The 25,448-nt window shown below is 45.2% G+C and overlaps 1 protein-coding gene across 1 annotated transcript in view; it reads right to left on the bottom strand.

The window, feature by feature from the left end:
• The window catches only part of CCDC85A (coiled-coil domain containing 85A), a 218,198-nt gene extending 193,438 nt beyond the window's left edge, over positions 1–24,760 (bottom strand). Inside the window, 3 exon segments of the mRNA XM_020909034.2 lie at positions 15,010–15,646; positions 15,648–15,962; positions 23,676–24,760. Coding sequence (XP_020764693.1) covers positions 15,010–15,646; positions 15,648–15,962; positions 23,676–23,933 — 1,210 coding nt within the window. The 5' untranslated portion in view covers positions 23,934–24,760.
• Between the last annotated feature and the right edge of the window lie 688 nt (positions 24,761–25,448).

The raw sequence follows: 25,448 nt of genomic DNA, 5'->3' as shown, positions 1-25,448 counted from the left end.
AATCTTACATCAGAAGAAATCTTACATCTTGGGATGCTACAAATCCCAAGACACCTCCGCTATAGCCTCTAGAGCTCCCTGTTCACCCAAGAGGTATTCAATCATTACTGTCGCCATGCCAAAGGGGACTGGGTCTGTTTGGACATTGCTGGGTGAATGCTGCAAACCCAACAAGTTCCTGACAAGGCGCAGAGATGCAGGGCAGGATTTAGTGCCACAGTTCTCAGGCGGTGCCAGACACAGTGAACTTTCCACCTGAGCACAGAAGCCCTCAAGGGTAACATCCTTACTGCTCTGTGAGGAGCCCAGACCCAGCTACACAAACTCTGGAAGGAAGCAGGTGGGCTCACACGCAGAGAGTGGAGCCCCCAGTCCAAGCTGGTCAGGCCCTCAAGTTGCTGTCTTCCCGTCCTTATAAGAGGAGGAGCAAGAAGCTAGAAGTGGTACATGGGCTGGTTTCTGGCTTCCATCAGTTCACCTAGACTCTGCCTAAGTGAAATCAACATTGTGGGTTCTGTGTTTATCAACATGTCAAGCTGTTGAAACTAGATTTTCTATGATGACTGAGATAAAAATAAAGTCCACAAACATGCTGGCCACTAGACATGCACTTCACATTGCATCCTGGAATCTGAAAGCCAGGCTATATGTTGTTACTATTTCCAAAAAAAGTTTAGTAGAGATGTATCAGTACAATGTGAGGGAAAAAAACTAGTAAATAGTATCTTTTGTTTCTAAATGTTCAAATGATCTTTTGTGACAGATGCTGTTAATAGATGATTGTTTTATGGTAGTCCTTACCTAACAAACATAGAAAGTTGGCAATTCTTGGTTTTTTCTCAGGTTTTATACATCTATAAAATCCAAATTCTGAGACTACTGACTTAGAAAAAATGTATTCCAAGCCCCTTGTCTGAGAGAGAAATTACTGTGCCCACTGAAGTGGGTGGTATGCTAAAGGTCACACAGCAAAGTGCAACGTTGAAAGTGGCAAAGCCACTTGTATACCCAAGTCTCCTTTTATGAAGTTAGGGTATCCCACTTTAACTCCATGAAAAAATGTAATAATTTTTAACTGTTTTGAAATATGTTTTAAATAAATACCACTTAAAGGAAGTTTATAAGACTGCTTCATTGTTCTTAAGTTATAAAGCTAGTGTACCATATGCCAATTTAAGGATGGCTGGAGCCACGTGGTGCTGGGGCAACTGTGAGGAGATACCCCACACCCAAGGGCAGAGAAGCCCCAGCAAGACAGTAGGCACAGGAGCAGCAGCTGCTTGGTGCTGGAGCGACTTTGAGCAGATACCCCACGTCAAAGGGCAAGGAGAAGCCACAGCAAGACAGCAGGAGGGCCGAAATCACGTTTAGAATCAAACCCCACACCCGCCAGAGACAATCAGGTCTCAAACATTGTGCACACCAGGACCCAGAGACCCCACAGAGACCGAGACAGAGCTGTGTCTGAGTGTCTCCTGAGAGGCACGGGTCAGCAGTGGACTGCTGCAGGGGCAGGGGCTCTGGGTGAAGCAGATCTGGGTATGGCATAAGCCCTCTTGGAGGAGGTGACCATTAACCCCACCACAGAATCATAGAACCCCTTCAGAATGTACACAGGACCGGGGAAACAGATTCTGGGAGGGCACAAACAGAACCTTATGTGTGCCAGGACCCAGGAGAAAGGAGCAGCGACCCCACAAGAGACTGACCCAGACTTGCCCATGAGTCTCCAGTGGCAGTGTGGGCAGGCAGTGGCCTGCTGCAGGGCTGGGGACACTGAGGGTACCAGTGTGTGCATGGGAACTTTTGAACCCACCATTATTTTCATTACCTCCATCAGAGTTTGGCCTCAGGATCAAATAACAGAAATTTGCATTAAAGATATACTGCACATGGCCCTGCCCATCAGAACAAGACCCAGTTGCCCCTCAGTCAGTCTCTCCCATCAGAAAGCTTCCATAAGCCTCTTATCCTTCTCCATCAGAGGGCAGACAGACTGAAAACCACAATCACAGAAAACTAACCAATCTAATCACATGGACCACAGCCTTGTCTAACTCAATGAAACCACGTGCCATGCCATGTAGGGCCACCCAAGATGGACGGGTCACAGTGGAGAGTTCTGACAAAACGTGGTCCACTGGAGAAGGTAATGGCAAATTATTCCAGTATTCTTGCCTTGAGAACCTCATGAACAGTATGAAAAGGCAAAAAGATAGGACACTGAAAGATGAACTCCTCAGGTCAGTTGTGCACAATATGCTACTGGAGATCAGTGGAGAAATAACTCCAGAAAGAATGAAGACATGGAACCAAAGCAAAAACAACACCCAGTTGTGGATGTGACTGGTAATGGAAGTAAAGCCCAATGCTCTAAAGAGCAATGTTGCACAGGAACCTGGAATGTTAGTTCCATGAATCAAGGAAGTGGTCAAACAGGAGATGGCAAGAGTGAACATTGACATTCTAGGAATCAGCTAACTAAAATGGGCTGGAATGGGTGAATTTAAATCAGATGACCATTATATCTACTACTGTGGGCAAAAATCCCTTAGAAGAAATGGAGTAGCCATCATAGTCAACAAAAGAGTCCAAAATGCAATACTTGGATGCAATCTAAAAAACAGAATGATCTCTGTTCATTTCTAAGGCAAACCATTCAATATCATGGTAATCCAACTCTATGATCCAACCAGTAATGCTGAAGAAGCTGAAGTTGAAACGTTCTATGAAGACCTACAAGACCTTCTAGAACTAACACCCAAAAAAGATGTCCTTTTCATTATAGGGGACTGGAATGCAAAAGTAGGAAGTCAAGAGATATCCAAGACAGGCAAATTTGGCCTAGGTATACAGAATAAAGCAGGGCAAAGGCTAATAGAGTATAGATCTCTTCAAGAAACAGAGATACCAAGGGAACTTTTCATGCAAAGATGGGCACAATAAAGGACAGAAATGGTATGGGCCTAACAGAAGCAAAAGATACTAAGAAGAGGTGGCAAGCATACACAGAAGAACTGTACAAAAAAGATCTTCATGACCCAGATAACCATGATGGTGTGATCACTCACCTAGAGCCAGACATCCTGGAATGTGAAGTCAAGTAGGCCTTAGGAAGCAGCACTATGAACAAAGCTAGTGGAAGTAACAGAATTCCAGTTAAGCTATTTCAAATTCTAAAAAATGAGGCTGTGAAAGTGCTGCACTCAATATGCCAGCAAATTTGGAAAACTCAGCAGTGGCCACAGGATTGGAAAAGGTCAGTTTTCATTCCAATCCCAAAGAAAGGCAATCCCAAAGAATGCTCAAACTACTGCACAATTGCACTCATCTCACATGCTAGTAAAGTTAAGCTCAAAATTCTCCAAGCCAGGCTTCAGCAATACGTGAACTATGAACTTCCACATGTTCAAGCTGGTTTGAAAAAGGAAGAGGAACCAGAGATCAAATTGCCAACATCTGCTGGATCATTGAAAAAGCAAGAGAGTTCCAGAAAAAATCTGTTTCTGCTTTACTGATTATGCCAAAGCCTTTGACTGTGTGGATAACAATAAACTGTGGAAAATTCTGAAAGAGATGGGAATACCAGACCACCTGACCTGCCTCCTGAGAAATCTGTATGCTGGCCAAGAAGCAAGTTAGAACTGGACATGGAACAACAGACTGGTTCCAAATTGGAAAAGGTGTACATCAAGGCTATATATCGTCACCCTTATTTAACTTATATGCAGAGAACATCATGAGAAATGCTGGACTGGATAAAGCACAAACTGGAATCAAGATTGCCAGGAGAAATATCAATAACCTCAGATATGCAGATGACACCACCCTTATGGCAGAAAGTGAAGAACTAAACAGCCTCTTGATGAAAGTGAAAGAGGAGAGTGAAAAAGTTGGCTTAAAGCTCAACATTCAGAAAACTAAGATCATGTCATCTGGTCCCATCACCTCATGGCAAATAGATGGGGAAACAGTGGAAACAGTGACAGACTTTATTTGGGGGGGGCTCCAAAAATCACTGCAGATGTTAACTGCAGCCATGAAATTAAAAGACACTTTCTCCTTGGAAGAAGAGTTATGACTGACCTAGACAGCATATTAAAAAGCAGAGACATTACTTTGCCAAAAAAGGTCAATCTAGTCAAAGATACGGTTTTTCCAGTAGTCATGTATGGATGTGAGAGCCAAACTATAAAAAAAGCTGAGCGCTGAAGAATTGAACTGTGGTATTGGAAAAGACTCTTGAGAGTCCCTTGGACAGCAAGAAAATCCAACCAGTCCATCCTAAAGGAAATCCAACCCTGAATATTCATTGGAAGGACTGATGTTGAAGCTGAAACTCCAATACTTTGGCTACCTGATGCGAAGAACTGACTCATTTGAAAAGACCCTGATGCTGGGAAAGATTGAAGGCGGGAGAAGATGAGGACAACAGAGGATGAGATGGTTGGATGGCATCACCGACTCCGTGGACATGAGTTTGGGTAGGGAATTGGTGATGTGACAGAGAGGCCTGGCATGCTGCAGTCCATGAGGTTGCAAAGAGTCAGACACGACTGTGCAATTGAACTGATCTACATATTCCTTTAAAATGTGAAATTCCACCTATACCTACAAATGTAAAAATAACTAGCTATGTTTTGTCAATAGGTATAATAGTAGTAACATAGGTCTCTTTTTTAAATAAATGCCTACTGTATACATGGCTATTCAGACTCTAGCAAGAACAATGTTTCCATCACAGATTTATGTGCTAGGCCAATAAAACCCAAAGTGGACAATTTTGAGATTACAACAGGAAAAAGTCAAAAGTAGTTTAGGGTGAAAACCATATGGCATATAGTGTAAGAGTAAGAAGGACTAAGTATTGCTCTCCATTTAAGCGCTAAAGGGACACTACAAAATCAAGCAATTTTCAAGCCTGTTCCTTGATTCCTAACAGTTTCTCATGAAAATCACTACACTGAGAAAGCTATTTATGACAAACCACCTGAATAATGTTTATTTCTAGACCTCTAATTGATCATAATCGTAAATTTATTCTGTTCCAAAGTGCCTTGTATATACAACAAATAGCTAAATTCAGCCAGTCCCCCTGCCCTCCCATATAGCTCCATAACCAGGTCAATTCTGGTTGGGTCCTATAACAATGAGGCAGCTGACCTTGCCAATCACGTAAGACTGCTGGTTATTAGCAACAAGGGGCACCACAAATAGGTAGATCTTTTGACATTCCTCAAAGCACCCCACTCACTCAGCCTTTGTCCAGTAATTTCACTCTCTCCCCTTCTTTCCTGTAAGTTGACTCTTACATCACTTTCCTTTGAGTCACTTGGAATCCATCACCTACAGATTCGACTAAGTGACTTGTCTTTCAGGGTTATATTACACTGTTTAGGTGAATAGGTGAACTGGCACTTGCTGTTTAGGAAAATTGAAGAGATGCTGAATTAACAAGCATAGTTAATTTGAATTCTCAAGAGTAGTTCAACAGACCCAGCTGCTTGGAACAGAAATTTGCAACTCAGATATTCTGACCTTTTAAATGACATCAAAAGTGTAATGAAAGTGTACTTTACTTCTGCCGACAGTAGCATAAATCAGAAAAACGGGCTTAATTAGTTTTGTTTGCAGTAAGCAGAGTTATTAGAAACACAATTCCTTGAGAGCAGTTGGTGTTGCCATCTGGTCCAACCCCTTGCTCCTGGTCTTTCCTTCTGTTTCTTGTGGTCCAGAAGCTGACACTTCTCCAGACAAAGCCCTTTGGCTGTGAAGACAATCAGATGTGTGAGGACAGGACTAATGTCAGCCCATCTTCACAAGACTATTGATCTGGAGGAATGTGGTCCTGGGTGGGATGAGTCCATGTGTGAGGAAGAAAAGCAAGAAGGCTGTTGGTCTCTCAAGCAAAAAGCAGGAATATTCCTTCTACTAGGGATGCATTTCAAGACTTGTTCACCCAGCTGTGAACAGTTCACCCCACCTAACTGAATCAGGGGCAACCGATCCCAGCTCCCTCCTGCATCTCCAGATCTCCTCTGTAACTTCTCTAGGCCCAAGTCTACCGACATCCCCCTGTCTCACTCATCATTGCAATTCGCTGGTTTTCTGGAATTTCCAATAGGAACACAGGAAGACTGGTCTCCTATTCCATTTAACATCTTTGTTAACACTACCCCTATATCAAGCACCTTCAAAGTCTGGAAGATTAAATATCTTTATAAAAGTGATGCTTTGCCCTGGAGTACACAGGATTCTAATTCTCTACTAACTGGCAATTGGCCTTGGACAACTCACTGAACATCTCTGAAAGTCGATTTTCTCAATCAGAAGTGCATGAAATGGAGAGGACCTCACAGCTCCATCAAGTCGGAGCTCAACAGACTCGATGGACATGAGTTTGAGCAAGCTCCGGGAGTTGGTGATGGACAGGGAAGCCTGGAAGTGTGCTGCAGTCCATGGGGCTGCAAAGAATTGGACGTGACTGAGTGGCTGAACTGAACTTATAGCTCCAAGTGTTATCAGATAGTGTCCTAATTGTTTAGCGATGAAATAGACATTCTCAATTAACCAAATAAACACATGTACAAACACGTGTATCTATGCTCCCAAATGCAATTCACACTTACCATTTCTAAAACAAGAGGCAATTATGGACACTCAGGAAGCTGAAGCTGCACATCAGCCAAATCAGGGTCACCCCTAAAAGCCAAAAGATGCCCCCCTCAATAATTGGAAGAAAGATGAGAGGGCCTTTCACTTTCCTTTATAATCAAGACTAGAAGACAAAATTCTGAGTTTAACATAGCAATGAACATATCTGACTAGAGAAACCAAATCAGGAATCAGAGACCATCTTCAAAATGTTGGTCATCAAAAGGTAACCAAAACATTCTATCCCTCAACCATAAAAGCAAGCAAAAATGGTGATATAATTATCCTGTCTGTGAGATTTTTAAATGTAAGTAGTCACTTTCTTTTATGTAGCTGAAAATGGAAGGAGTCATTCAGTATTTTCAAATTCAAAGCATTTAATGTTTGATGAAAAATGCATATAAGAACACTCAAGACAGTGTGCACATGAGAGAGAGAAAAGCAAATAATTGAAACAAAAACTTAGAGCAATCATCAAAACCCAACCTTTCTCCTTTACATATCCTGTCTCATAGAAAAGCCCACAGGAGGCCTAAAAAACTGGGATCTGAAGAAGGAAAAAACTAAAAAAAAAATCACTCCCCATACTTTCATCTATTTATAATTGAATGTGTGCCTAATTTCAAACCAGGGCCAAGATGAACTCCCAAGACTTTGTGCACACTTCCATAATGATTCAAGTATGTCCTTGCCTCCTTTGTCGAAGATAAGGTGACCATAGGTTCGTGGATTTATCTCTGGGCTTTCTATTCTGTTCCATTGATCTATATTTCTGTCTTTGTGCCAGTACCATACTGTCTTGATGACTGTGGCTTTGTAGTAGAGTCTGAAGTCAGGCAGATTGATTCCTCCAGTTCCATTCTTCTTTCTCAGGATTACTTTGGCTATTCGAGGTTTTTTGTATTTCCATACAAATTGTGAAATTATTTGTTCTAGTTCTGTGAAAAATACTGTTGGTAGTTTGATAGGGATTGCATTGAATCTATAGATTACTTTGGGTAGTATAGCCATTTTGACAATATTGATTCTTCCATCATGACACGGTATATTTCTCATCTGTTTTGTGTCTCTTGAATACTTTCTTCAGTTTTTTATAGTTTCTAGTATAGGTCTTTTGGTTATTCTTTAGGTGAATATGAACTAGGCTACTCTTTTAAAATGAGAGTGCTGGAATAACTGAACAGTAAGAATTGAAACTAAAGAGTTCTAACAACCATCACAAAATTCAACTCAAAATTGGATTTAAATGACTCAAAAGTAAGACAGGTATACATACATATCAAAAATACGCTAAGTTGTGAGAACAATAAGAAAACACTTTCCCTTGACATTAAGTTCCATCAGGTCCCTCTCTGTCTCACATTCGTTTTTCAGAAACTAATCTCAAAAATAACCTTTGGCTAATGAAACTTAATAGATTTGAGACAACTAAAGGATACACTATAAGCAAGTGTTGAGAATGAGCAAGCCCTCATGTGTGAGGAGAAAAGAAGAACTAAGCAAAACGAAAGCAACTAGGATGCAAAGGATTTAACTAAAAATAACTAACAGGACAACTCCTCCAGCTCCAATCTCCTGTAATTCTAGGACCCAATCTAAAAATTGGGCCAAAACTCAACGAGTTCTAATTTCCAAGGAACGACATGAAGACTGGCTACTATCCATTAGCACTTTGTAAAAATATCAAGCACATCATTATCTGGAGAAAATCAATTCATAAAAGTGATCATTTGCCGAGTCAGGAGGATTATCAATTCCTACAAGCTGTAAATTGCTGGAGAGATCTGAAATCCGAAAAGGTGAACTTTCAACTGTATAGTGCATGAAATTGAGGTACAGTCCACAATGGATAAGACTGTGGACGATATTCTTGAAAACCTGGAATATGAATGCATGGACCTGCAATTCTGCACCATGGGCTACACACAAGGAAACAGATCTGAGCAGCTGAACTACTTGCTCCAATGTTCATCGCGGGCAATGTTTAGATAAATAGCCAGACATGAAGCAACCCAGATGCCCATCCAAAACAGACGAATGGAATAGGAAGCTGTGTACATATGACACATGATATTACTCAGCCATTAAAAAGCAAAAGAATCAGTCTAATGAATGGAATGAAATGAGAGCCCTTATACAGATGCCAATAAGCCAGAAGATAAAAGAACCATTACAGTTATAACACATATATCAGAGACTTTAGAAAGATGATATCGATAACATAAGCAAAACATTAGCCTCAGATATAGAACAGACAATGTGATCATGGAATAGCAGGTGGGATGTTTCAAAAGAAAGCATTATCTGTATATTAGCTAGGAAATAGCGCTATAATACATTTAACTCTTTGTGACATGAAAACTGTAAACAACTCAACGGTGTGAATAACTTAGCCACTGTCTTTTCTTAAGGAGGACAAACCAGTACTGCCTTTATAAGGACAATGAAACAAGCTGCTATTCTTCTGCTCTTTTCTCTTCTCTAAACACCTCTTCTGCCACTCTGCTGCTCAAGGATCTCCCCTCTCTGAAAGAGCAGCCACTCTTTCTATTGGAAACTCTCAAATGGCACTCTAAAAGAGAAGGCAATTTATGTCAGGAGCAGCAGTAACTTGAACCTCACTCTTCTGCAGATTAGAGACAGAAATTAGAGCTGAGATTTCACACATCTGATTTCTCAAGTGTCCCATGGTCTACTCTTGATGTTGAATCACAAATTTCCTAGAACTCTTGAAGAATCAGCCCATTTCATAAAATGAAACTTTTAATATTTCCCAGGATCGAGTTCAAAATAAGTGTTTTTCTTCAAATGTTCACAAAGCTTGTCATAAACACTATGCATTAAAGTAGTATTAAGAGCAACCTGGTTGTTCTGTAGTACCCAAGGAGCAAAAACTGCTGAGTTGCTAACGGGTTCTCCTGCTATCAGAAAAAACGAGCGCTCCTATGAAACTGTGTGTAAGCTGAAATAGCGTAAAGTGAAGCAGCAATTACCTCAGACACATCTTGCTAACAGATGCACAAAGCGAATGGAGATAAAGCACAGATGCTCACAGACACAGTGAAAAGCTACGGTGGCCTGATGCTGAGTGTGCTTCCCGCGGAAGGAGCTTGGCGCTGCCACCCTCACCACTTGGGGTGCCCACTGCCTCTCCAGAGGCTCACTGCCAAACCAACCCTGAAAGCTATTTTTGCTTTTCACTTTTCCATAAAATTGAATATCCTCTCTAGATTTCTTTAGGTTAGCAAAAACAGGTACTAAGGTAGGTCTTCAGTAGAGCAAATTTTTGAAAGGTAGGGGGACCCCTGTATTACAGAAACACTTCAATTATCTGAAACACAGTCAAGACCCAGAAAACAAGCAAAAACGAACTTTTTCAGCCCAAATAACTGATAAATGCATGACACATGATTATTCACTAAAGTCCATGCACTTTACTCACAAAAGGATACTTCAAGGTCACTTACTCTTGTTTTCAACACAGTTCTTTCTAATCAGTGTGGTTATCCATTTTTCCAAGGTATGACAACCATTAGAGCAGAGAAGAATTTAGAAACAGTGAGGAAATGAGTTAAAATCAGGGCAGGTAAGGGCAGCAAGGAATACTGCTGACACCATGCTGGTACTAGAGTGACTGAAAATCTATTAAAAGTAGATATTGGAAAAAAAATAAAGAAGAGCTATCTAACATAGGGACACACAGCTCTATCTAGCTTCAGAGTTTCTAAATATCAGAAGTGGCTAAAACGAGAAATTTCAGAGTCGAGGGTCACAGACTTCGACACATGTATACATGTTAAGTTGCTTCAGTCATTCCTGACTCTTCGACCCTATGGACTGTGACCACCTCTGGAGACACACAGGCTCCTCAGTCCATGAGATTCTCCAGGCAAGAATACTGGAGTGGGTTCCCGTGCCCTCCTCCATGAGACTTCATCACACACTGGCCCAATGGTGCTACACAAGCAAAACTTTTCTTTCAGTTTTTGCAAGGTTTGGCTTCACATTCTTACTTTTGAGCAGTGGAGCTTAACTAATATGATCCCCACACTGATGTCTCCAGAATAATCTATCATTACTATGAGTAAATGTAGAGCCTTATTATTCATTTGACACTTGTGAAAATGACTCCTCAGATGAAATGGAATAGTCACCGTAATTTTGTTGTAAGTTAGGCTTTTTCTGAATCATTTCAGTTAAAAAGATAAAAGCATTACTAACTCAAGTGTATTTTCCTACTGTGCGTATCTTCTGAAAAGTTGCAATGGACCCCAAACTACAAATATTTAATTGATTTCAACTAGGTCTAAAGAGCACAACCATGATCAGCTGAAAGTAATTTGTCTTCAGCTTCACAGCTTATGTGACTGAACCCCAATGCATTTAAAGATGTTTGCTAAACAGAATCAATCAGCTGAATGGCTGGCATTATTTAAACATAATATTAAAGTTACTGAAATATATATATATAAACACATACACACAGAGCATATAGATGATATAGATAATCTCCTTAGAAGATTAAAATGGTCCCCAAGATTTCAAGAATGTTTATAGCTTTGTGCTATTATTGCCAGTGCAGCTGAAAACCTTACATTCTACCAGAAATTACCTCTGTAAGCCATCTAGGTTTTCTAATAATAGTTTGCCCCTCAGAGAGTTTACAATATCTTAAACTATACTTCCAATATTAAGCATTCTATGTCATTAAATCAAATTTATTCTTATGATAAATGCAACAGGCTTTGAATAAACAGGTAGAGTATAATCGATTATATTTTTCAAAAAGTCTTAAAATTGATGTCCTATCAAAGTGTATATAAGGCTACCAAATTACCATACTGAAGCTTGAAGATCAAAAACTATTATCAAGGTCTTTAACCATCTCTGTGTCAGCTCACACAATAGAAAATATACTCAGAGAACCTCAGTTAAAAATCAGTTCTATAGTATTTCTGTAACTGCTGACATTTTTCTCCCAAGAGACAGTCAATTTCTATTGTCCAAATGCATTCATAAGTGATGGTCTGACTTTTTCTAAGCAAAAATAAAAGATCGATGAGAGCGATCACTCATGCTGTAATGTACCACTATTGAACTCACAGTGCTGGGCTCTTCCAGACACAGGTTATCTCATTCCTAACAGACAAGGCCATTTTTGTGTTATCAGCATCTTTCATCTACTCATTAGTAACCTCAACAGAGAATTAGAAGCAATCTTAAAACTCAAGGTAAAACCTATAAACTGAGAGATCTGAAATGTGGGGTTCTCTTGTGGGAAAAAGCCAGTAGGATGCAGATGCCATATGATCTACATGCACTGGAAATAAGCTAGAAACCCCCGTGCTTCTTTATCTTGATGTGAAGGCTTTAAAAAGTAGCCTTAAATGATTCACATGTCAGTTTCCCCAAATTAACCTAATAATCCCACCCATCAAAACCTCAAATTTTCAACTCACACCCCCAAAGATAGCCTTGGGCTGGGGTTGTGAGGGGTGCAGTTTTTCAGTACCTGCTGCGATCAGTCCTCTCAGTTCTGGCGGTCAGCAAAGGAAAGAACTCCCTTCTTCCCAGGCTGCCTAGGTGTTTAAGAGCTTCACTCACACCAACCTATCTTATCCAACAACCACGCACCTTGGCTAGGGGCTTCCACCTGGTCTGCTTATTAGAATCACCTGAAGGGTTCTTTTTTACAATGTGCCTACAGCACAGTGCCAGAAAAAAATCAATGTTCATCAGAATGTGGGGTCCATGCACCAGTGTTTTTACAAAGTCAGTCCAGTGATTTTAACCTGCAGCCAAACTGAAAAATGCTGCTCGAAAGCAGTGATTTTGAACCAGGGGTAATCTTGCTGTCTCGCTACCCCAGGAACCTCTGACAGTTGTCTGGAGATATAATTGTCACAACTGGGGGTGGCTTACTGGTAGACCAGTAAGTTGGGAATGCTGCTACACCTCCCAAATCACACCAAATGATTCCCTCACAATTTTCACCTGCTTTGTGTTCAAGCAAAAACATTTAAGTGCTCATCCAAAACACCCATCACTCCAACCCCACACTGAAGGACTCTGTAAATGACTCAGCAAATTTGCAATTTGGGATTTACCTCGCTGCTGATTCCTATCTGTTTATAAGCCAGTAATTCAACCAAAGTGTGTGGGGATTTAAAAATTTGAAAAGTCATGTCTTACCATCCATATAAAAAATTAATTTGTAACAGCAGGATAAACACAAGCTACCAGTGCCCAAGGCTGATGATCCATAAACATCTCATCGTGCCTCTTCATTTTCCAATTAATTACTGAAATAAAAATGCAATGCAAATAGACTACAAATACACTTTGGTGAGGATATCAACTGCAGAAGATTTGTCACTTTTGAAAGGGAAAACTTGAAGTAAACAAGAAACTATGGTTTCATTCTAAAGAATATATCTATGTTACATCAAATCTTTAACTAAATTAAAAAAATTTAAAAAAAAAAAATTTCCTGTGAAATTAGTCTGAACTCAGGCAATAAGATTCCATGATGTAATGTCCTCTCAATCTAGAGACAGACCTTACTTAGCAAAAATTGCTTAAAAATTGTACCTAAAATCCCTTCTGGTAAGTTAAATTGTACATTAATTAGAGACGTTCTTTATTTAAATAAGTCCTTTTGCAAGAAGAATTGTTTTGTAAGTGAACCACCTGCCCTTAAGTAATCTTTATTTTGATTCAAGACACAAAATTTCCTCAAAATAGTGTGCACATTTACTATTCATGCTAGTTAAAAAATAATCAAGAAACAGAAAAGTCATCAACTTTACCTTCCCGTTAACCCATTACCCCCGAGGTCAAGTTTCATAGCTGATGATACATACATCCTGTGATAGCAACACAACCAAAATATCTTTTTAAGAGACTTTCATCTCTTGTGAGAACTGCACAGCTGAGGCTGCCCTGCAATCAGGCCCCTCCTCCACCTCTGGAGCAAGAGCAAGCGAGGGCGCCATCAGCAAAGTAAAAGCCCCCACCAGCCAGGCGGTGGCCTCAACACAACAGTGAACTAGCTTCTCCTGGCTTCCACCTCCCAGCACACACAACTGAGAAAGCAACAGCATCCGCCCTTTCCTGCTCTTTCCAGTTCCAAATCTGTGCTTAAAATATTGGATGTATTAGAAGCCAAGCTTCAGGAGTCAATTTTCAGCACTATAAGATTAGGATGAAATGAAATCCAACAGGTAAATCCCCAAGTATAATATTGAAATTTTACCTCTTTGTGTCACTGCTAAAATTGGTGGCCTCGACCACTGCTCAGAATTGACTTCACACAGACTCTGGGGCAGCTTTCAGATAAAGTGAAAAACCTCAGATACTGAAAATTTTTGGATGCAAAAACTCCACTTCATAAAGCCAGTCATTTTAGTTCTAACTCGGCCACATGTAACATAAAAGAACTGTGAGGATTTTTTTTTAAAAAACAGAAAACTATTTTCTCTCACGTTCAAAGTGGTTTCAGAACCAAGATGCAGAAAATTAAACCTCTTCCAAAAGGTTTGGAGTCAGGTTCAGGGCTGTAGTGTTAGCAAATGTAGTGGCTGTTACGCTTTGGAAAGCAAAGGAATGTTCAAACACATCTGTACATTTTAAAGGGACCACTTAAACAACCAGAAAGATGACTCGCAATGTAAAAGAGTATGCTACTCAGAATACCTTTGAGGGACTTTTATGAGAGGACTGGGTGGGTTTTGACTGAACTGGGAAGGAAATCATTTGATGCACTCCAGATGGAAAGAAAAGTCACAGATCCCTGTTGAAGTCCCCAACACATCCTCAAGGTAAAGTAAGGCATGTTTACAGGCACGTGGCAACCCAGTTTCAAGCCATTTAAGGACGCCCTAGTTCTTTTTTAGTGTTATTGTTTCTCATAATAAATACTTATTTCTTCCTGCACATAAGCTGTTAACTGGATTCAGAAACCTCTGGTCACCTGTTTCAGCAGAGCCCTGTAGGAAACTACACACAACTAGGAAAATGTTGAAGACACAGCAATCTTAGATTGGTTCTATTTTTATCTTCAATGACCAAAATCTCACCCTGAATACTCAGGGTCCCACAGAATTATTATTCCTCTCCTTCCCCTGCCCCCTCCTCCCCAATATTCTCCAGGCTACCTGATAAATGCAAAAAACTAGGACAAATGGAGGGTGAGTAACACACACCATAATTTGGGGGCAAAAGTATGCTGCCCTTCCCCACCCACCTCCAGGCCAGCGCCTGCTGGCACCCGCACTTGCTTACGTGGCTGGCAAGCCCTTCATCATCTTAACTGTCTACAGAGTTGCCCCAGTTCCGCAGCACGTACTGACCCACCGTTCATGCCACTGTAGACATTCCGGTGATGGGCGGACACATCCTCTTGCGCCTGCCTTCGGAGGGTGCCCTCCCTGCTGCCGCCGCCGCTGCCGCCGCCTCCACCCGCGTGTTTGTGATCAGGGCTCCCCCCGAAATGCTGTTTGAGGTGCTCGGGGCTGGTGCCCCTGACCCTGGGGAGGTGCTCCAGGCTCCCACCAAGGGCGTGTTTCTGCAGATGCTCGGGGCTTCCTCCGCTGTGCCTGGGGTGCTCTGGGCTGCCCCCGGGCCTGTGCTTCTGGAAGTGTTCGGGGCTCCCGCTCAGCACGTGCTTGGGCAGCGTTTCCGGGCTGTTCCCTGCGTGTGGGTGCCTCTGCTGTTCTGGACTGCCCTTGCACAAGGGTTTGTGGTGCTCGGGGCTGGGGCCTTTGAGCGCTTTGGGGTGATCTGGGGTCCCGGAGGCCCTGGCTTTCTGCAGATGCTCGGGGCTGGCACTCCCGTGCTTGGCGTGCTCCGGGCTGCCCTCCGGCCTGGCTTTCTGCAGGTGCTCGGGGCTGCCGCCGCCCGCGTGGTGCTTGTGGTCGGGGCTGTCGGTGCTGCCTGTGCTGGAAGTGCTGCTGCCATCGCCCACGTCCCGCACATAGGGCGCCGTGGCGGCAGGAGAGCTGGCACAGGCTGGCCTGGCTGTCGATGGAGCAGCGGCTGCCCGCGCAGCCCGTGCCCTTCTCCTCGTCCAGCAGCACACACAGCTCCTTGAGCTCCATGTTCTCCTTCACAACCTCCTCCTGCTTCACCTCCAGCTCCTTCAGCTTCTGCAGGTATAAGGCCACCTCCTTGTGCATCACCCCCGCCGTGTACCGGCCCAGTCTCTGCCATTCCCGGGACACCCTCTTGCCCTTCTGCCGGTCATCATCCAGGAAACAGCAGAGGTCCCTCAGTTCCTGGTTGTCCTCCTGGAGTTTCTGGTTAATATCCTGAAAAGAGACACACAGCCATTCAAGGGAGGTATGATCACGTATGGGCCGGGGCACCAGGCTCACACTTCCTGGGAGCTGGGAGTCGGGAATGGGTGAATTCTCTGTGATGTTAGGGGAGGAAGTGAGAAGGTGAGCGGAAGCTAAAGATGCCTAGCTATCCATAAAAATGAAAATAATGGGTATTGATTATGCTCCCTGCCCCCTGCTTTACGTGCATTATCTCATCTACTTCTCACCAAACCCTCAGGGGATAATGGTTTTCCTGGGTCTTTTACAGAATGGGAAACTGGACCTCAAAAAGCTTCACCTGTCCAAGGTCATCCAGTCAGTCTTGAGGGAGCAGCCAGTTCATTAACAGGAAATCGGTAAAAAAGAAAAAAGAAAAAAAATACAAGGGTCCCTGCCTCACCTTCAAGGAAGAAAGATGGCTACTTGGGACCTGTGAAAGACTTAAAAGCTCTGAAGCAACAGACTTTTCATCACCACAAATAAGAAACACAGCCTTGGCGTTCGCCCCATGACATGGGATCTGCAGCCCCGACCCCTCTCCAGGGAGCAACATAACTGCCCTCTGGTGGCGCTTCAGTCCTGCACATCCAGCCCCTTGTTGCCAGCCCCAACCCCCCCAGGTCTCCCACGCATCTCACGGAAATTCAAGCTCTTGTGTTATATTCAGACTCCCCTCCCCAAATCACACCTTTCAGCACACGCCACCTCCACCCATCCTGTTTCTCTTCATAGGAATCTGTAGTTGTGCCTGGCACTTCCTTCTCCCTCACCTCCCGTTTGCAAGCCAAACACATCTCCTGAACTCTACCTCTGAAATTTACCTTGTCACTCCCATGCTTCAAAGCCTTAAAAGGGTCTCACTGCCCTTAGGACAAAGTGCAAAATCCTGTAAGTCTCAAAAGGCTCCCAGTCCTCTCAACTGGCCTACTTCTCCAGCATGAATGGTGATTCCTTCCTGAATATTTAGTAAACATCCATTATGTGCAAGGTCTTAGTCCAGGTGCTAGGGAGAGATCAGCGGGCACAGCAAGGACACTGACTGTGGACCTTGACCTTGAAGGACCTCGACCTTCCCATGGCTTTCATTTTGGTGGGAAAGACTAGCAAAAATTACAGGATGTAACGTCATAGTAAAAAGTGCTGGGAAAAAGACTAAAGCAGGTGAAAAAATACTATCTATAAAGAGAAGGCACTTCTGCAGAGAAGGAAAACATTTGAGCAAAGACCTGGGTGAAATCAAGGAGCAAACGTTTGTTGAAAGAGAGAAAGGCCAGTGTAAAAGCCCCGAGACAAGCGTGGCTCACACTGCAGCAAGGTCAGCGGACCTAAAGCGCCATGAGCAAGAGGGGCAGTGAGGACGGAGGTCCGGAGGCGAGGTCCACGTGGGTGGCTGCCAGGGCTAGGGAATGTGGGCCACAGCAGCCACAGGAAAATTCTGGACTGTTGAGGAGCTGAGGCTAGAGGACTGGCATGATGTGCTTCGTTCTATAAAGGATCACCAGTGTTGTGAGTTTGCTGGGGGGTGGAAGGAGGGAGTGACTTGAAGTGAGGGAGACAGGATAAGGTGAAAGCTGGAAGACCAGCTAGGAGGCTACATGGTAAGTCCAGGCAGAGGGAGATGCCGGCGGCTGCAGCCCACGGAGGCAGTGGACAAAGTGAGACCATTCCTCCCCATCACGTGCTGAGCCCCACCCATGCTGGCTGGTCTCAGGCCCAAGGACGAGCCCATCCGCCTTTCATTCAGATGCTTCCCAGCCTCTACACAGCCTTTATGACACTTCCCCACAGAAGCCGTCCCGGACGGCTAATCTAAAGAAAGTCCTCTTCTGTGCTGGACCCCTTCAGCATCCCCTCTGTTGGGCTTTTTACAACTTCTAATCACATATGGTTGAGTGTGACTACTGGTCAAGTCTCCTTCACAGGACCAGAGCCATGAGAATGGAGACCCATCTATTCCTTTCACCTCTGTGTATCCCACACACAGCACCCCCACTGTGGATACCTGAAATCAAGGCATTCAGAATTAACTGTGAAACCCCCATTTAGTCTCCATTCACACAGAGTAAAAGGTAGCTGTTTCTTGCAGCGCCATCCTTCGGAGGGGGTGAAAGGGGGGCAGCTACCTAAGATTTCCCTTGCTTCACAAAGCCTGAAAACCTCTGGTCCTGTGACTGTCAGACAACCCAGAACTAGAGGCACTCGGAGAGGGGACCTGATTCTCTCAAACTCAGACTGACTCCAATGCTTTTCTTGATACTGACTAGGAAGTAAACCATAAAACATCTGCCAACCATGCCTGGCACCGCCTGGCAGTCATGAGGCCTAAGGCAGGAGTGAGGCTCAAGGCCTGAGGAGAAAGAGGATCAGTGCAGCTTAGTTTTCAACTTGATTCTAACTCCTGGCATTACCAACGGCTCTGTTTCCTTCCCTCTAATGCCCATCCACTTCTTCCGCTTCCCAGTGCCACCTCTGACCTCAGGCCTGCTGTCTCCAAAAGCATCCCCAGGCCTCCCAGCCTTGATCTGCCCCAGCCCCTAACTTCCCTCATTCATTCCAATTCAAGCTCTCCCTGGCCAAACTGATCAAACACTTTCCCTGCAGGTGACATCTCTCCTGCCTCCATCACCTCCCCTTTGCCAGGGAAAGTGAAGAAACCCTTGCACCAGGCCCGAAAGGCTTTCTCCTGCCTTTCTACCTTTAAGTAAGTAAGTAAGTGTTAGTCGCCCAGTCATGCCTGACTCTTTGCAACCCCAATGACTGCAGCCCACCAGGCTCTTCTGTCCATGAGATTTCCCAGGCAAGAATACTGGAGTGGGTTGCCATTTCCTTCTCCAGAGGATCTTCCTGACCCAGGTTCAAACCCAGGATTCCTGCACTGCAGGCAGATTCTTTACTGACTGAGCTACAGGGGACCTTTAGCCCCCTCTAATTATGAACCAGCTAACTAGGAACCCTGATTAGGTCTAACTTTCCAACTAGAAAAAACTACCTTGCCCTGTCTGTGAATTCGCCTAAGAGGAGAGCTTGCTCTGATAAGACTCCACCAGCCCTAGAAGAGCACCAGGTATGCAGGAGCACCAGGTCTGAAAGAATGAATGATGAATTTCTACTCACTGCTTAATGCCTGTAAGAAACACTCCCTAGAGCACTCATTGGGCATCATTTTTTTTTCTTTTCTAATGTAGATGGCTTCTGGAGGGCAAGAATCCATTTCAATGTCTTTCTTTGCATATTTGATTCATCTGACTTGGTGCACTACACACAGTGAATGCTTAATAGGTGTTGATGGAGCGACCAACCCTTTAAAGCCCTAGGCAAGTGATCCAAACAAGACACAGCTCTAGCTACTGACAAAAGGCTTCTTATTGTTTTCTGCTAGTTCCCGCTGTGTTGGAGCCTATAGTAATAAGAGAATAAATTATCCCTTGAGACGGGTGCTTTATGGAAAATCAGAAGCTGTGGATATTCTGAGAAAATAATGCTAAACAAAATCAATCTTTCTCAGCTTCAAAAATTCTTCCACATTTAGCTTAATTCTGGTATTTCACAGAAAGTTCAACTCACGTTCTTCTTCATCTGAATCTCCATGTGAAAATATTACCTTTTGACTATCCTACAACTATTCCCGTTTTCTCCAGAACTGGGACGTAAACAGGACTTGTGCCACCATGGGTTGCTTCCCAAACGGTGTGAAATATATACATGTGACTCCTGAACAAGCTGGGGGCTAGGGGTGCTGACATCTGGCCAAGTTGAAAAGCCATTCAACTTATAGTCGGCCCTATACACACCAGATCCGCAATCATGGATTCAAGCAATGGCACATCATAGCCCTGCAGTATTTACTAGTGAAAATATTCCTGTAAAAATGGACCTGAAGCATTCAAACCTGTGTTGCTCAAGTGTCAGAATTCTAGTTGAGGTTGAAGCGACAGGTATTGCCTCATTCAGTTTTATCAGTATACCTTTTCTTTCATTTATTCACCATTCCTTTTTTTCATTGCATGCATACTAAGTCACTTCAGTCATGCCTGACTCTTTGCAACCCCATGGACTGTAGCCTACCAGGCTCCTCTGTCCACGGTATTTTCCAGGCAAGAGTACTGGAGTGGGTTGCTATACCCTCCTCCAGGGGATCCGCCCAACCCAAGGATCAAACCTGCATCTCTTATGTCTCCTGCATTGGCATGTGGGTTCTTTACCACTAGCACCACCTGGGTTCTTGCAAATATTATGTACTCTGCAATTTTTAGCTATTTCCTTTGCCTTCTAATGTATAGCTAAGCAACCAGCTTGATAATAACCTTGTGAGCTAGTTTTTTCCAATCTGTCACTTTAAGACTTGGGTTGTCTTTTTCAAAACAGTAAGTGTTTTTTTAACATTGCAACAGGCCACTAGATGTTACCCATTTGTCCAAAGTGGGCTTTTAAAAAGACTAAATGTATAATCACTTGAAATTCACATCATCCCAAATTTCATACATAGGACTGTCAAGTACTACATGTGTATGAGCGCTCAGTCACTGAGTCCTGTCTGACTTTCTTATGACCCCATGAACTGCAGCCCGCCAGACTCCTCTGTCCATGGTATTTTCCAGGCAAGAACACTGGATTGGGTTGCCAGGGTATCTTCCCAACTCAGCGACTGAACCTGCATCTTCTACATTGGCAGGTAGATTCTTTACCACTGCACCATCAGGGAAACCCCTCAAGTACTATAATTGAGGTTAAAGAATTATTTTGTTATTTTTCCATCATTGCAGGATGGGGAATTAGTGTGTTGGAGAGCGAGGAGGAAAATTAATGTGCTGCAGATAAATCCATAGAGATTCAGTTGCCCCCAACCTCCCCTGGCAAAACTCTAGGCCAGAGAGCTCTGTGAGTGCTGATACATGTTCAGAGAGCAGGAATGTGGTTCTCAGGAATTCATCCCTTTCAACATCAGCACCCTAACCAGAATCTCCTTTCTTGAACCCCTTTTAGGAAGATGCATCCCAATCAGAGAATGTCAACCAGCCAAAAGAAAAAAAAATCAGCTTACTTGGATCATTTCATATCTGTGTGACCTTAAGAAAGCTATTGAACCTCACTGGGTTTCTTCATCTGTGTATTATTTAAACTTCATCAAACTTCATGCAAAAATAATATACCCATTTAGCAGATGAAAAAAACGAAAGCTCAGAAAGGTGAGCTATTTGCCCATGCTACCCAAATCATCAGGACCCAAAACCTTTCACTTTCTACTGCCCCACCCTGCACTACCAAGCCAGTGCTTGGACTGGGTCATAGGCCCCTCAAAGGATGAGAATGATGTTTCCATCTCCCCATGTCCACAGCCTTCAAAATATTGAAATGCAATTTCAAAGCCAGCTCACAATAAAAAAAAAAAAAAGGAAGCAAAGTGCTATGGCCTTAATTACTCCAAACTTATAGTCTTCAGCTGAGAGTCCCAAACCAACAGAGGGCAAAAAATAAATCCCCTTCCTTCCAATTAAATGAAAATAAATGTACTATTACTGATTCAGTCAGACATTTATGGATCATGATGGTGTCTATGGAAGCTCTGAGCAGAGATGAGGAAGGGAGGGAAGATGGCTGGCCCCTTGACAGGGCTTTACCACAGCCCTGGGGGGAGGGATGATGGGGATGAGCAGAGGCTGTGTCAGATAGTAACCTGCTCCCGTCATTTCTGAACCTGGTGGACTGGTCACGAATTCCAGCCACAAGGGAGACTACATGGGGTGTAATAGCTGCTCTTAATTGGCCGTATAGGTATTCCTCTAAATGAGGTTACTGGAATCAAGACCAGGTCCCCCATTCCCCACACCACTTACACATAGACTTACACACAGTCCACACAAACGAAAAGAACTTTCAAGTATTTCTAAGCACTTATGTCAATGCTCCACACTATCAAAATCTCTAGGAAATTAATTACAAACTCTTTCAAGTCATATTATAGTTCAAGCCATGGAAGAAGATTAAATTGGAGGACCATGAACTATACTTGGGTCCAGCTTTGCCGAGGAAACTGGGACTGATCCAGAAGATGCGTGGCTATACATATACTTATGCATCGTCACCTGATGACAATAACCACCATTTTTGTAGACAAGTCCAGAATTAAACCTTTACCTACATTATAATTTATGTCACAATCCCCAAGGTGATGGTTACTATGATTTGCATTTTATTAATGAGTAAAATGAAGCTCTGAGAAATTAATTACCCAAGCTCACCCACCTGACCAAATGAGGATTCTACTGTAGATGCAAACCCACCTCTGAGATGATCTCCCCACTACCCTGGCCTGCCTCTAATCCCCCAAGAGTCTAGTACTTAATAAATAGTCCATTAGGAACGAATCAAACCAAAAGAGAGATTAAGCCATGGGTTTTTCTAACTGAGATTCCCCCAACTGCACCCACTCTAGGGACCATATGACAGTCAGCTGGAGCCTCAGGGCAGGGCCATCTCCACCTGGAGTGGGCCCAGCACCCAGGTGAGCATCTTGCCTTCTGCCCCTCCCACTCCCCTTTGCCCCAGAATCCTAGAGCTGGACCGCTGGGGAAATTCGGTAAGCGTCTAAGACTGAGAAGTGGGGTGGGAGTGGAAAGGGGACAAGAACAGCATGTGCCTGAGGGTATTTGCTCCCCAGGTTCCTTCAGAGATTTCGTTTGTGTCTGGCTTCCTATAAACAAAAGAAGAACAATGAGAGGAAGGAATACCAGGAGGCACCAGCGCAAGCAGTGAGGAAAGGAAGTTTGTGGTACACACGGGCAGGGCGGTTCCCCACCACTCATCTGCGGCAGCCACTGGGGCGGGCACACTGCAGGCACACTCAGAGGCTTCCAGGCGAAAAGAAACTAAGTGGGGGTTTGGGGCTTTACTGTTTTGCTTTTCTTTTGTTCTTTTCTTTCCCCTAATAGCAAAGAAAGGAAAAGCATCATTGGCTGACACTTGAGGTCCCTTTTCAGAACCTTGTGCTTCCCACACTGAGTCCCTCTGCCCTTCACCCCAGGCTAGATGAACTTATAATCAAATCGGGGGCAAATGGTACGGTCGGGCAACCCCAGATGATGCCAGTCTAACTCGAGGAGAAGGAAAGCACCGGAACAGGTAGAAAACAGAACGGGAAGGCAGAGGTAAGCTTCTCTGCAAGATGAGACATAGCCCAGCTCCAGGGATGGCGCCAGGCTTCACCCCGGGCGCTCCGTCAGCCCTTTTCCCTAGCACTGTCCCTTTCTTCGCCTTATGCCCCATGGGGAAGTCGTGACGCCAGAGCAACCGTATGGTACCCCTGATCCCCAAGGGCGAAGACGCCCTGGACTCAACCCTAAGCTCGTTTTTGTTTCCTGCCTGGCTGTAACCCGGCTCCCCAAAGCACCGATTTTCCAGGTTTCCTGGGAAATTAAAGATTCCGCATGCCCATCGCTGACCTCCCAGCCTTTCGACATCCCTGGAGCACGCTCCTGGGGCCACGAAGGACCACCGAGTTCGACGCTAGCGCGCCCCATATGGGGAAGAGGAGGGAACCAAATGTCTCCGAAGTTTGGAAAAGTTTCCAAAGGGCTGGGGAAGGGGATCGGGGGATGCAGACAGGGAGACAGGGGAGCACTACCTGTTGACGGAAGGAGGGAAAGTGGCCTGGCCCCACCTCCCCGGTGCCCAGCTCCCCGCCCTGCCGAGCGCAGCGCTCACCTTGAGCCCGCGTATCTCGCCGAGGTGCAGCTGCAGGCGGCGGTTGACCTCCCGGATGAGGTTGCTGTGGTCCAGCATCGCGCTCACCTTCTCGGCCTCCGCGCGCCGCAGGCAGCGGATCAGCTCCTCCTTGCTCCACTGCAGCAGCTCCTGGTCCGACACTTTGGACAGGTCCTCCACGGCGGCGGCCGCAGGCGGGCCGGCAGAGGTTGGAGGACAACTTTCCGCCGCCGATGCGCCTCCAGCCGCTTTCGACATGGTATCCGCGCGGTGGCAGGTGCGAGTGGGTGGAAAAGGAAAAGCGACTCCCGAAGACGCGGGCGCTGCGGGGCCGCCTCCGCCCACACCCCTGTGCGCTCCAGCGAGTCAGCTGCACCGCCCAGGGGCCGCTGGGTTGGGGCGGCAGGGGTCGCGCTGGACGGCCATCCTACCTCGCCATCTCCGCGCGCGCGCCCGCGCACCCCCAGGGCCGGGCAGCCACCCGCGCGCTGCGGCCAAGGCACATCCCGACTCCGCGCAGGTCCATGGTGAGGGGCGCCGGGAAGCGGGTGCCGCTGGGGGAGACACTGGGGAGCCGCACCCCGGTTCCCCTGCCCTCTCTGCTGCCCTAATTCGAGCCTGTCGCCCCCTACACTCTCGCACGCACACAACGCACACACGCTCACTTTCTTCCCCCTTGCTCAGCTGCAGCCCCCGCCTCTCTCCTAGCCTCGCAGGGGCGCGCTGGGCCCCGCGGAACCTCCGGAGCTAAGCTAGCGCCGCCGCCGCTGCTGCCCGGGTGATCCGTGCGGACGGCCGGCTGCGCTCCTCCGACCGCCTTCGCTGCTCCCGCCGCCGCTCCCAGGGAAGCCTAGGATTTGCAGCGCCGAGCAGAGGAGGGGTGGAGGCTGGGTGGGAAAAGGCTAGATCGGCAGGAGGAGGAGCCTGGAGCCAGGGCCGCCCGCAGCCGGCCGCACCTCCTGCGCGGGCCGGACGCAGCTGCAGCCGTTCGCCTGCCTGCTGGGACGCCGAAGCACGCTCTCCGCTGTCCCGCCGGGGAAGGCCGGGGGTGCGGCTGGTTCTGCGCCCCGGCGCGGGTGGGGCGGGAGGAGAAGTGTGACAGACGTGACGCTCGGGCTTTGGGAGGCTCGCGGGCGCCACCGTGTGACCGAAGTTACTGCTGCCTCCGCCCCTTGCCTGCCAGGCTCGTTACTGGGCAGGGGAAACAGCTGTGAGCAAAATGAGAGCTACTTGAAGAAATTGGGGTTCAGGAAAGATGGGTAGGACGACATGAGGGTAACCGTCTGAGTATACTTTGGAGGACGGAAGAAAAGGTCGGTGGCAAAGACATCAGAGGGTTGTGGGGAAGGAACGTGTAAGAAAACCCTCTAAGAAGGGGAAAAAGAGGCTTCTGGGCAGTACTCTTTAGGGACCACACACCCTCACACTCACCACAGCAGGCCTCTGTCTTGTCTAAAAACCCACTACTTAGTGAAGAAGCTTAAGGGGAGGTTCTGGATCTTTTATATTTTTGTTTGAAAAACATCAAAGCCTTAAGGGAAAAATAAAAACTCCTGCTCAGGGAGGGGTTTGATTCAGGTCATACCTGAATGGTCTACTGGTTTTCCCTACTTTCTTCAATTTAAGTCTGAATTTGACAATAAGGAGTTCATGATGTGAACCACAGTCAGCTCCTGGTCTTGTTTTTACTGACTGTATAGGGCTTTTCCATCTTTGGCTGCAAAGAATATAATCAATCTGATTTCGGTGTTGAACATCTGGTGATGTCCATGT

Source organism: Odocoileus virginianus, chromosome 2 (genome assembly GCF_023699985.2).
Source record: "Odocoileus virginianus isolate 20LAN1187 ecotype Illinois chromosome 2, Ovbor_1.2, whole genome shotgun sequence".
Classification (NCBI taxonomy): domain Eukaryota; kingdom Metazoa; phylum Chordata; class Mammalia; order Artiodactyla; family Cervidae; genus Odocoileus; species Odocoileus virginianus.
The sequence above is the reverse complement of the archived record's forward strand: the minus strand, read 5'-3'. Positions and strand labels throughout refer to the sequence as shown.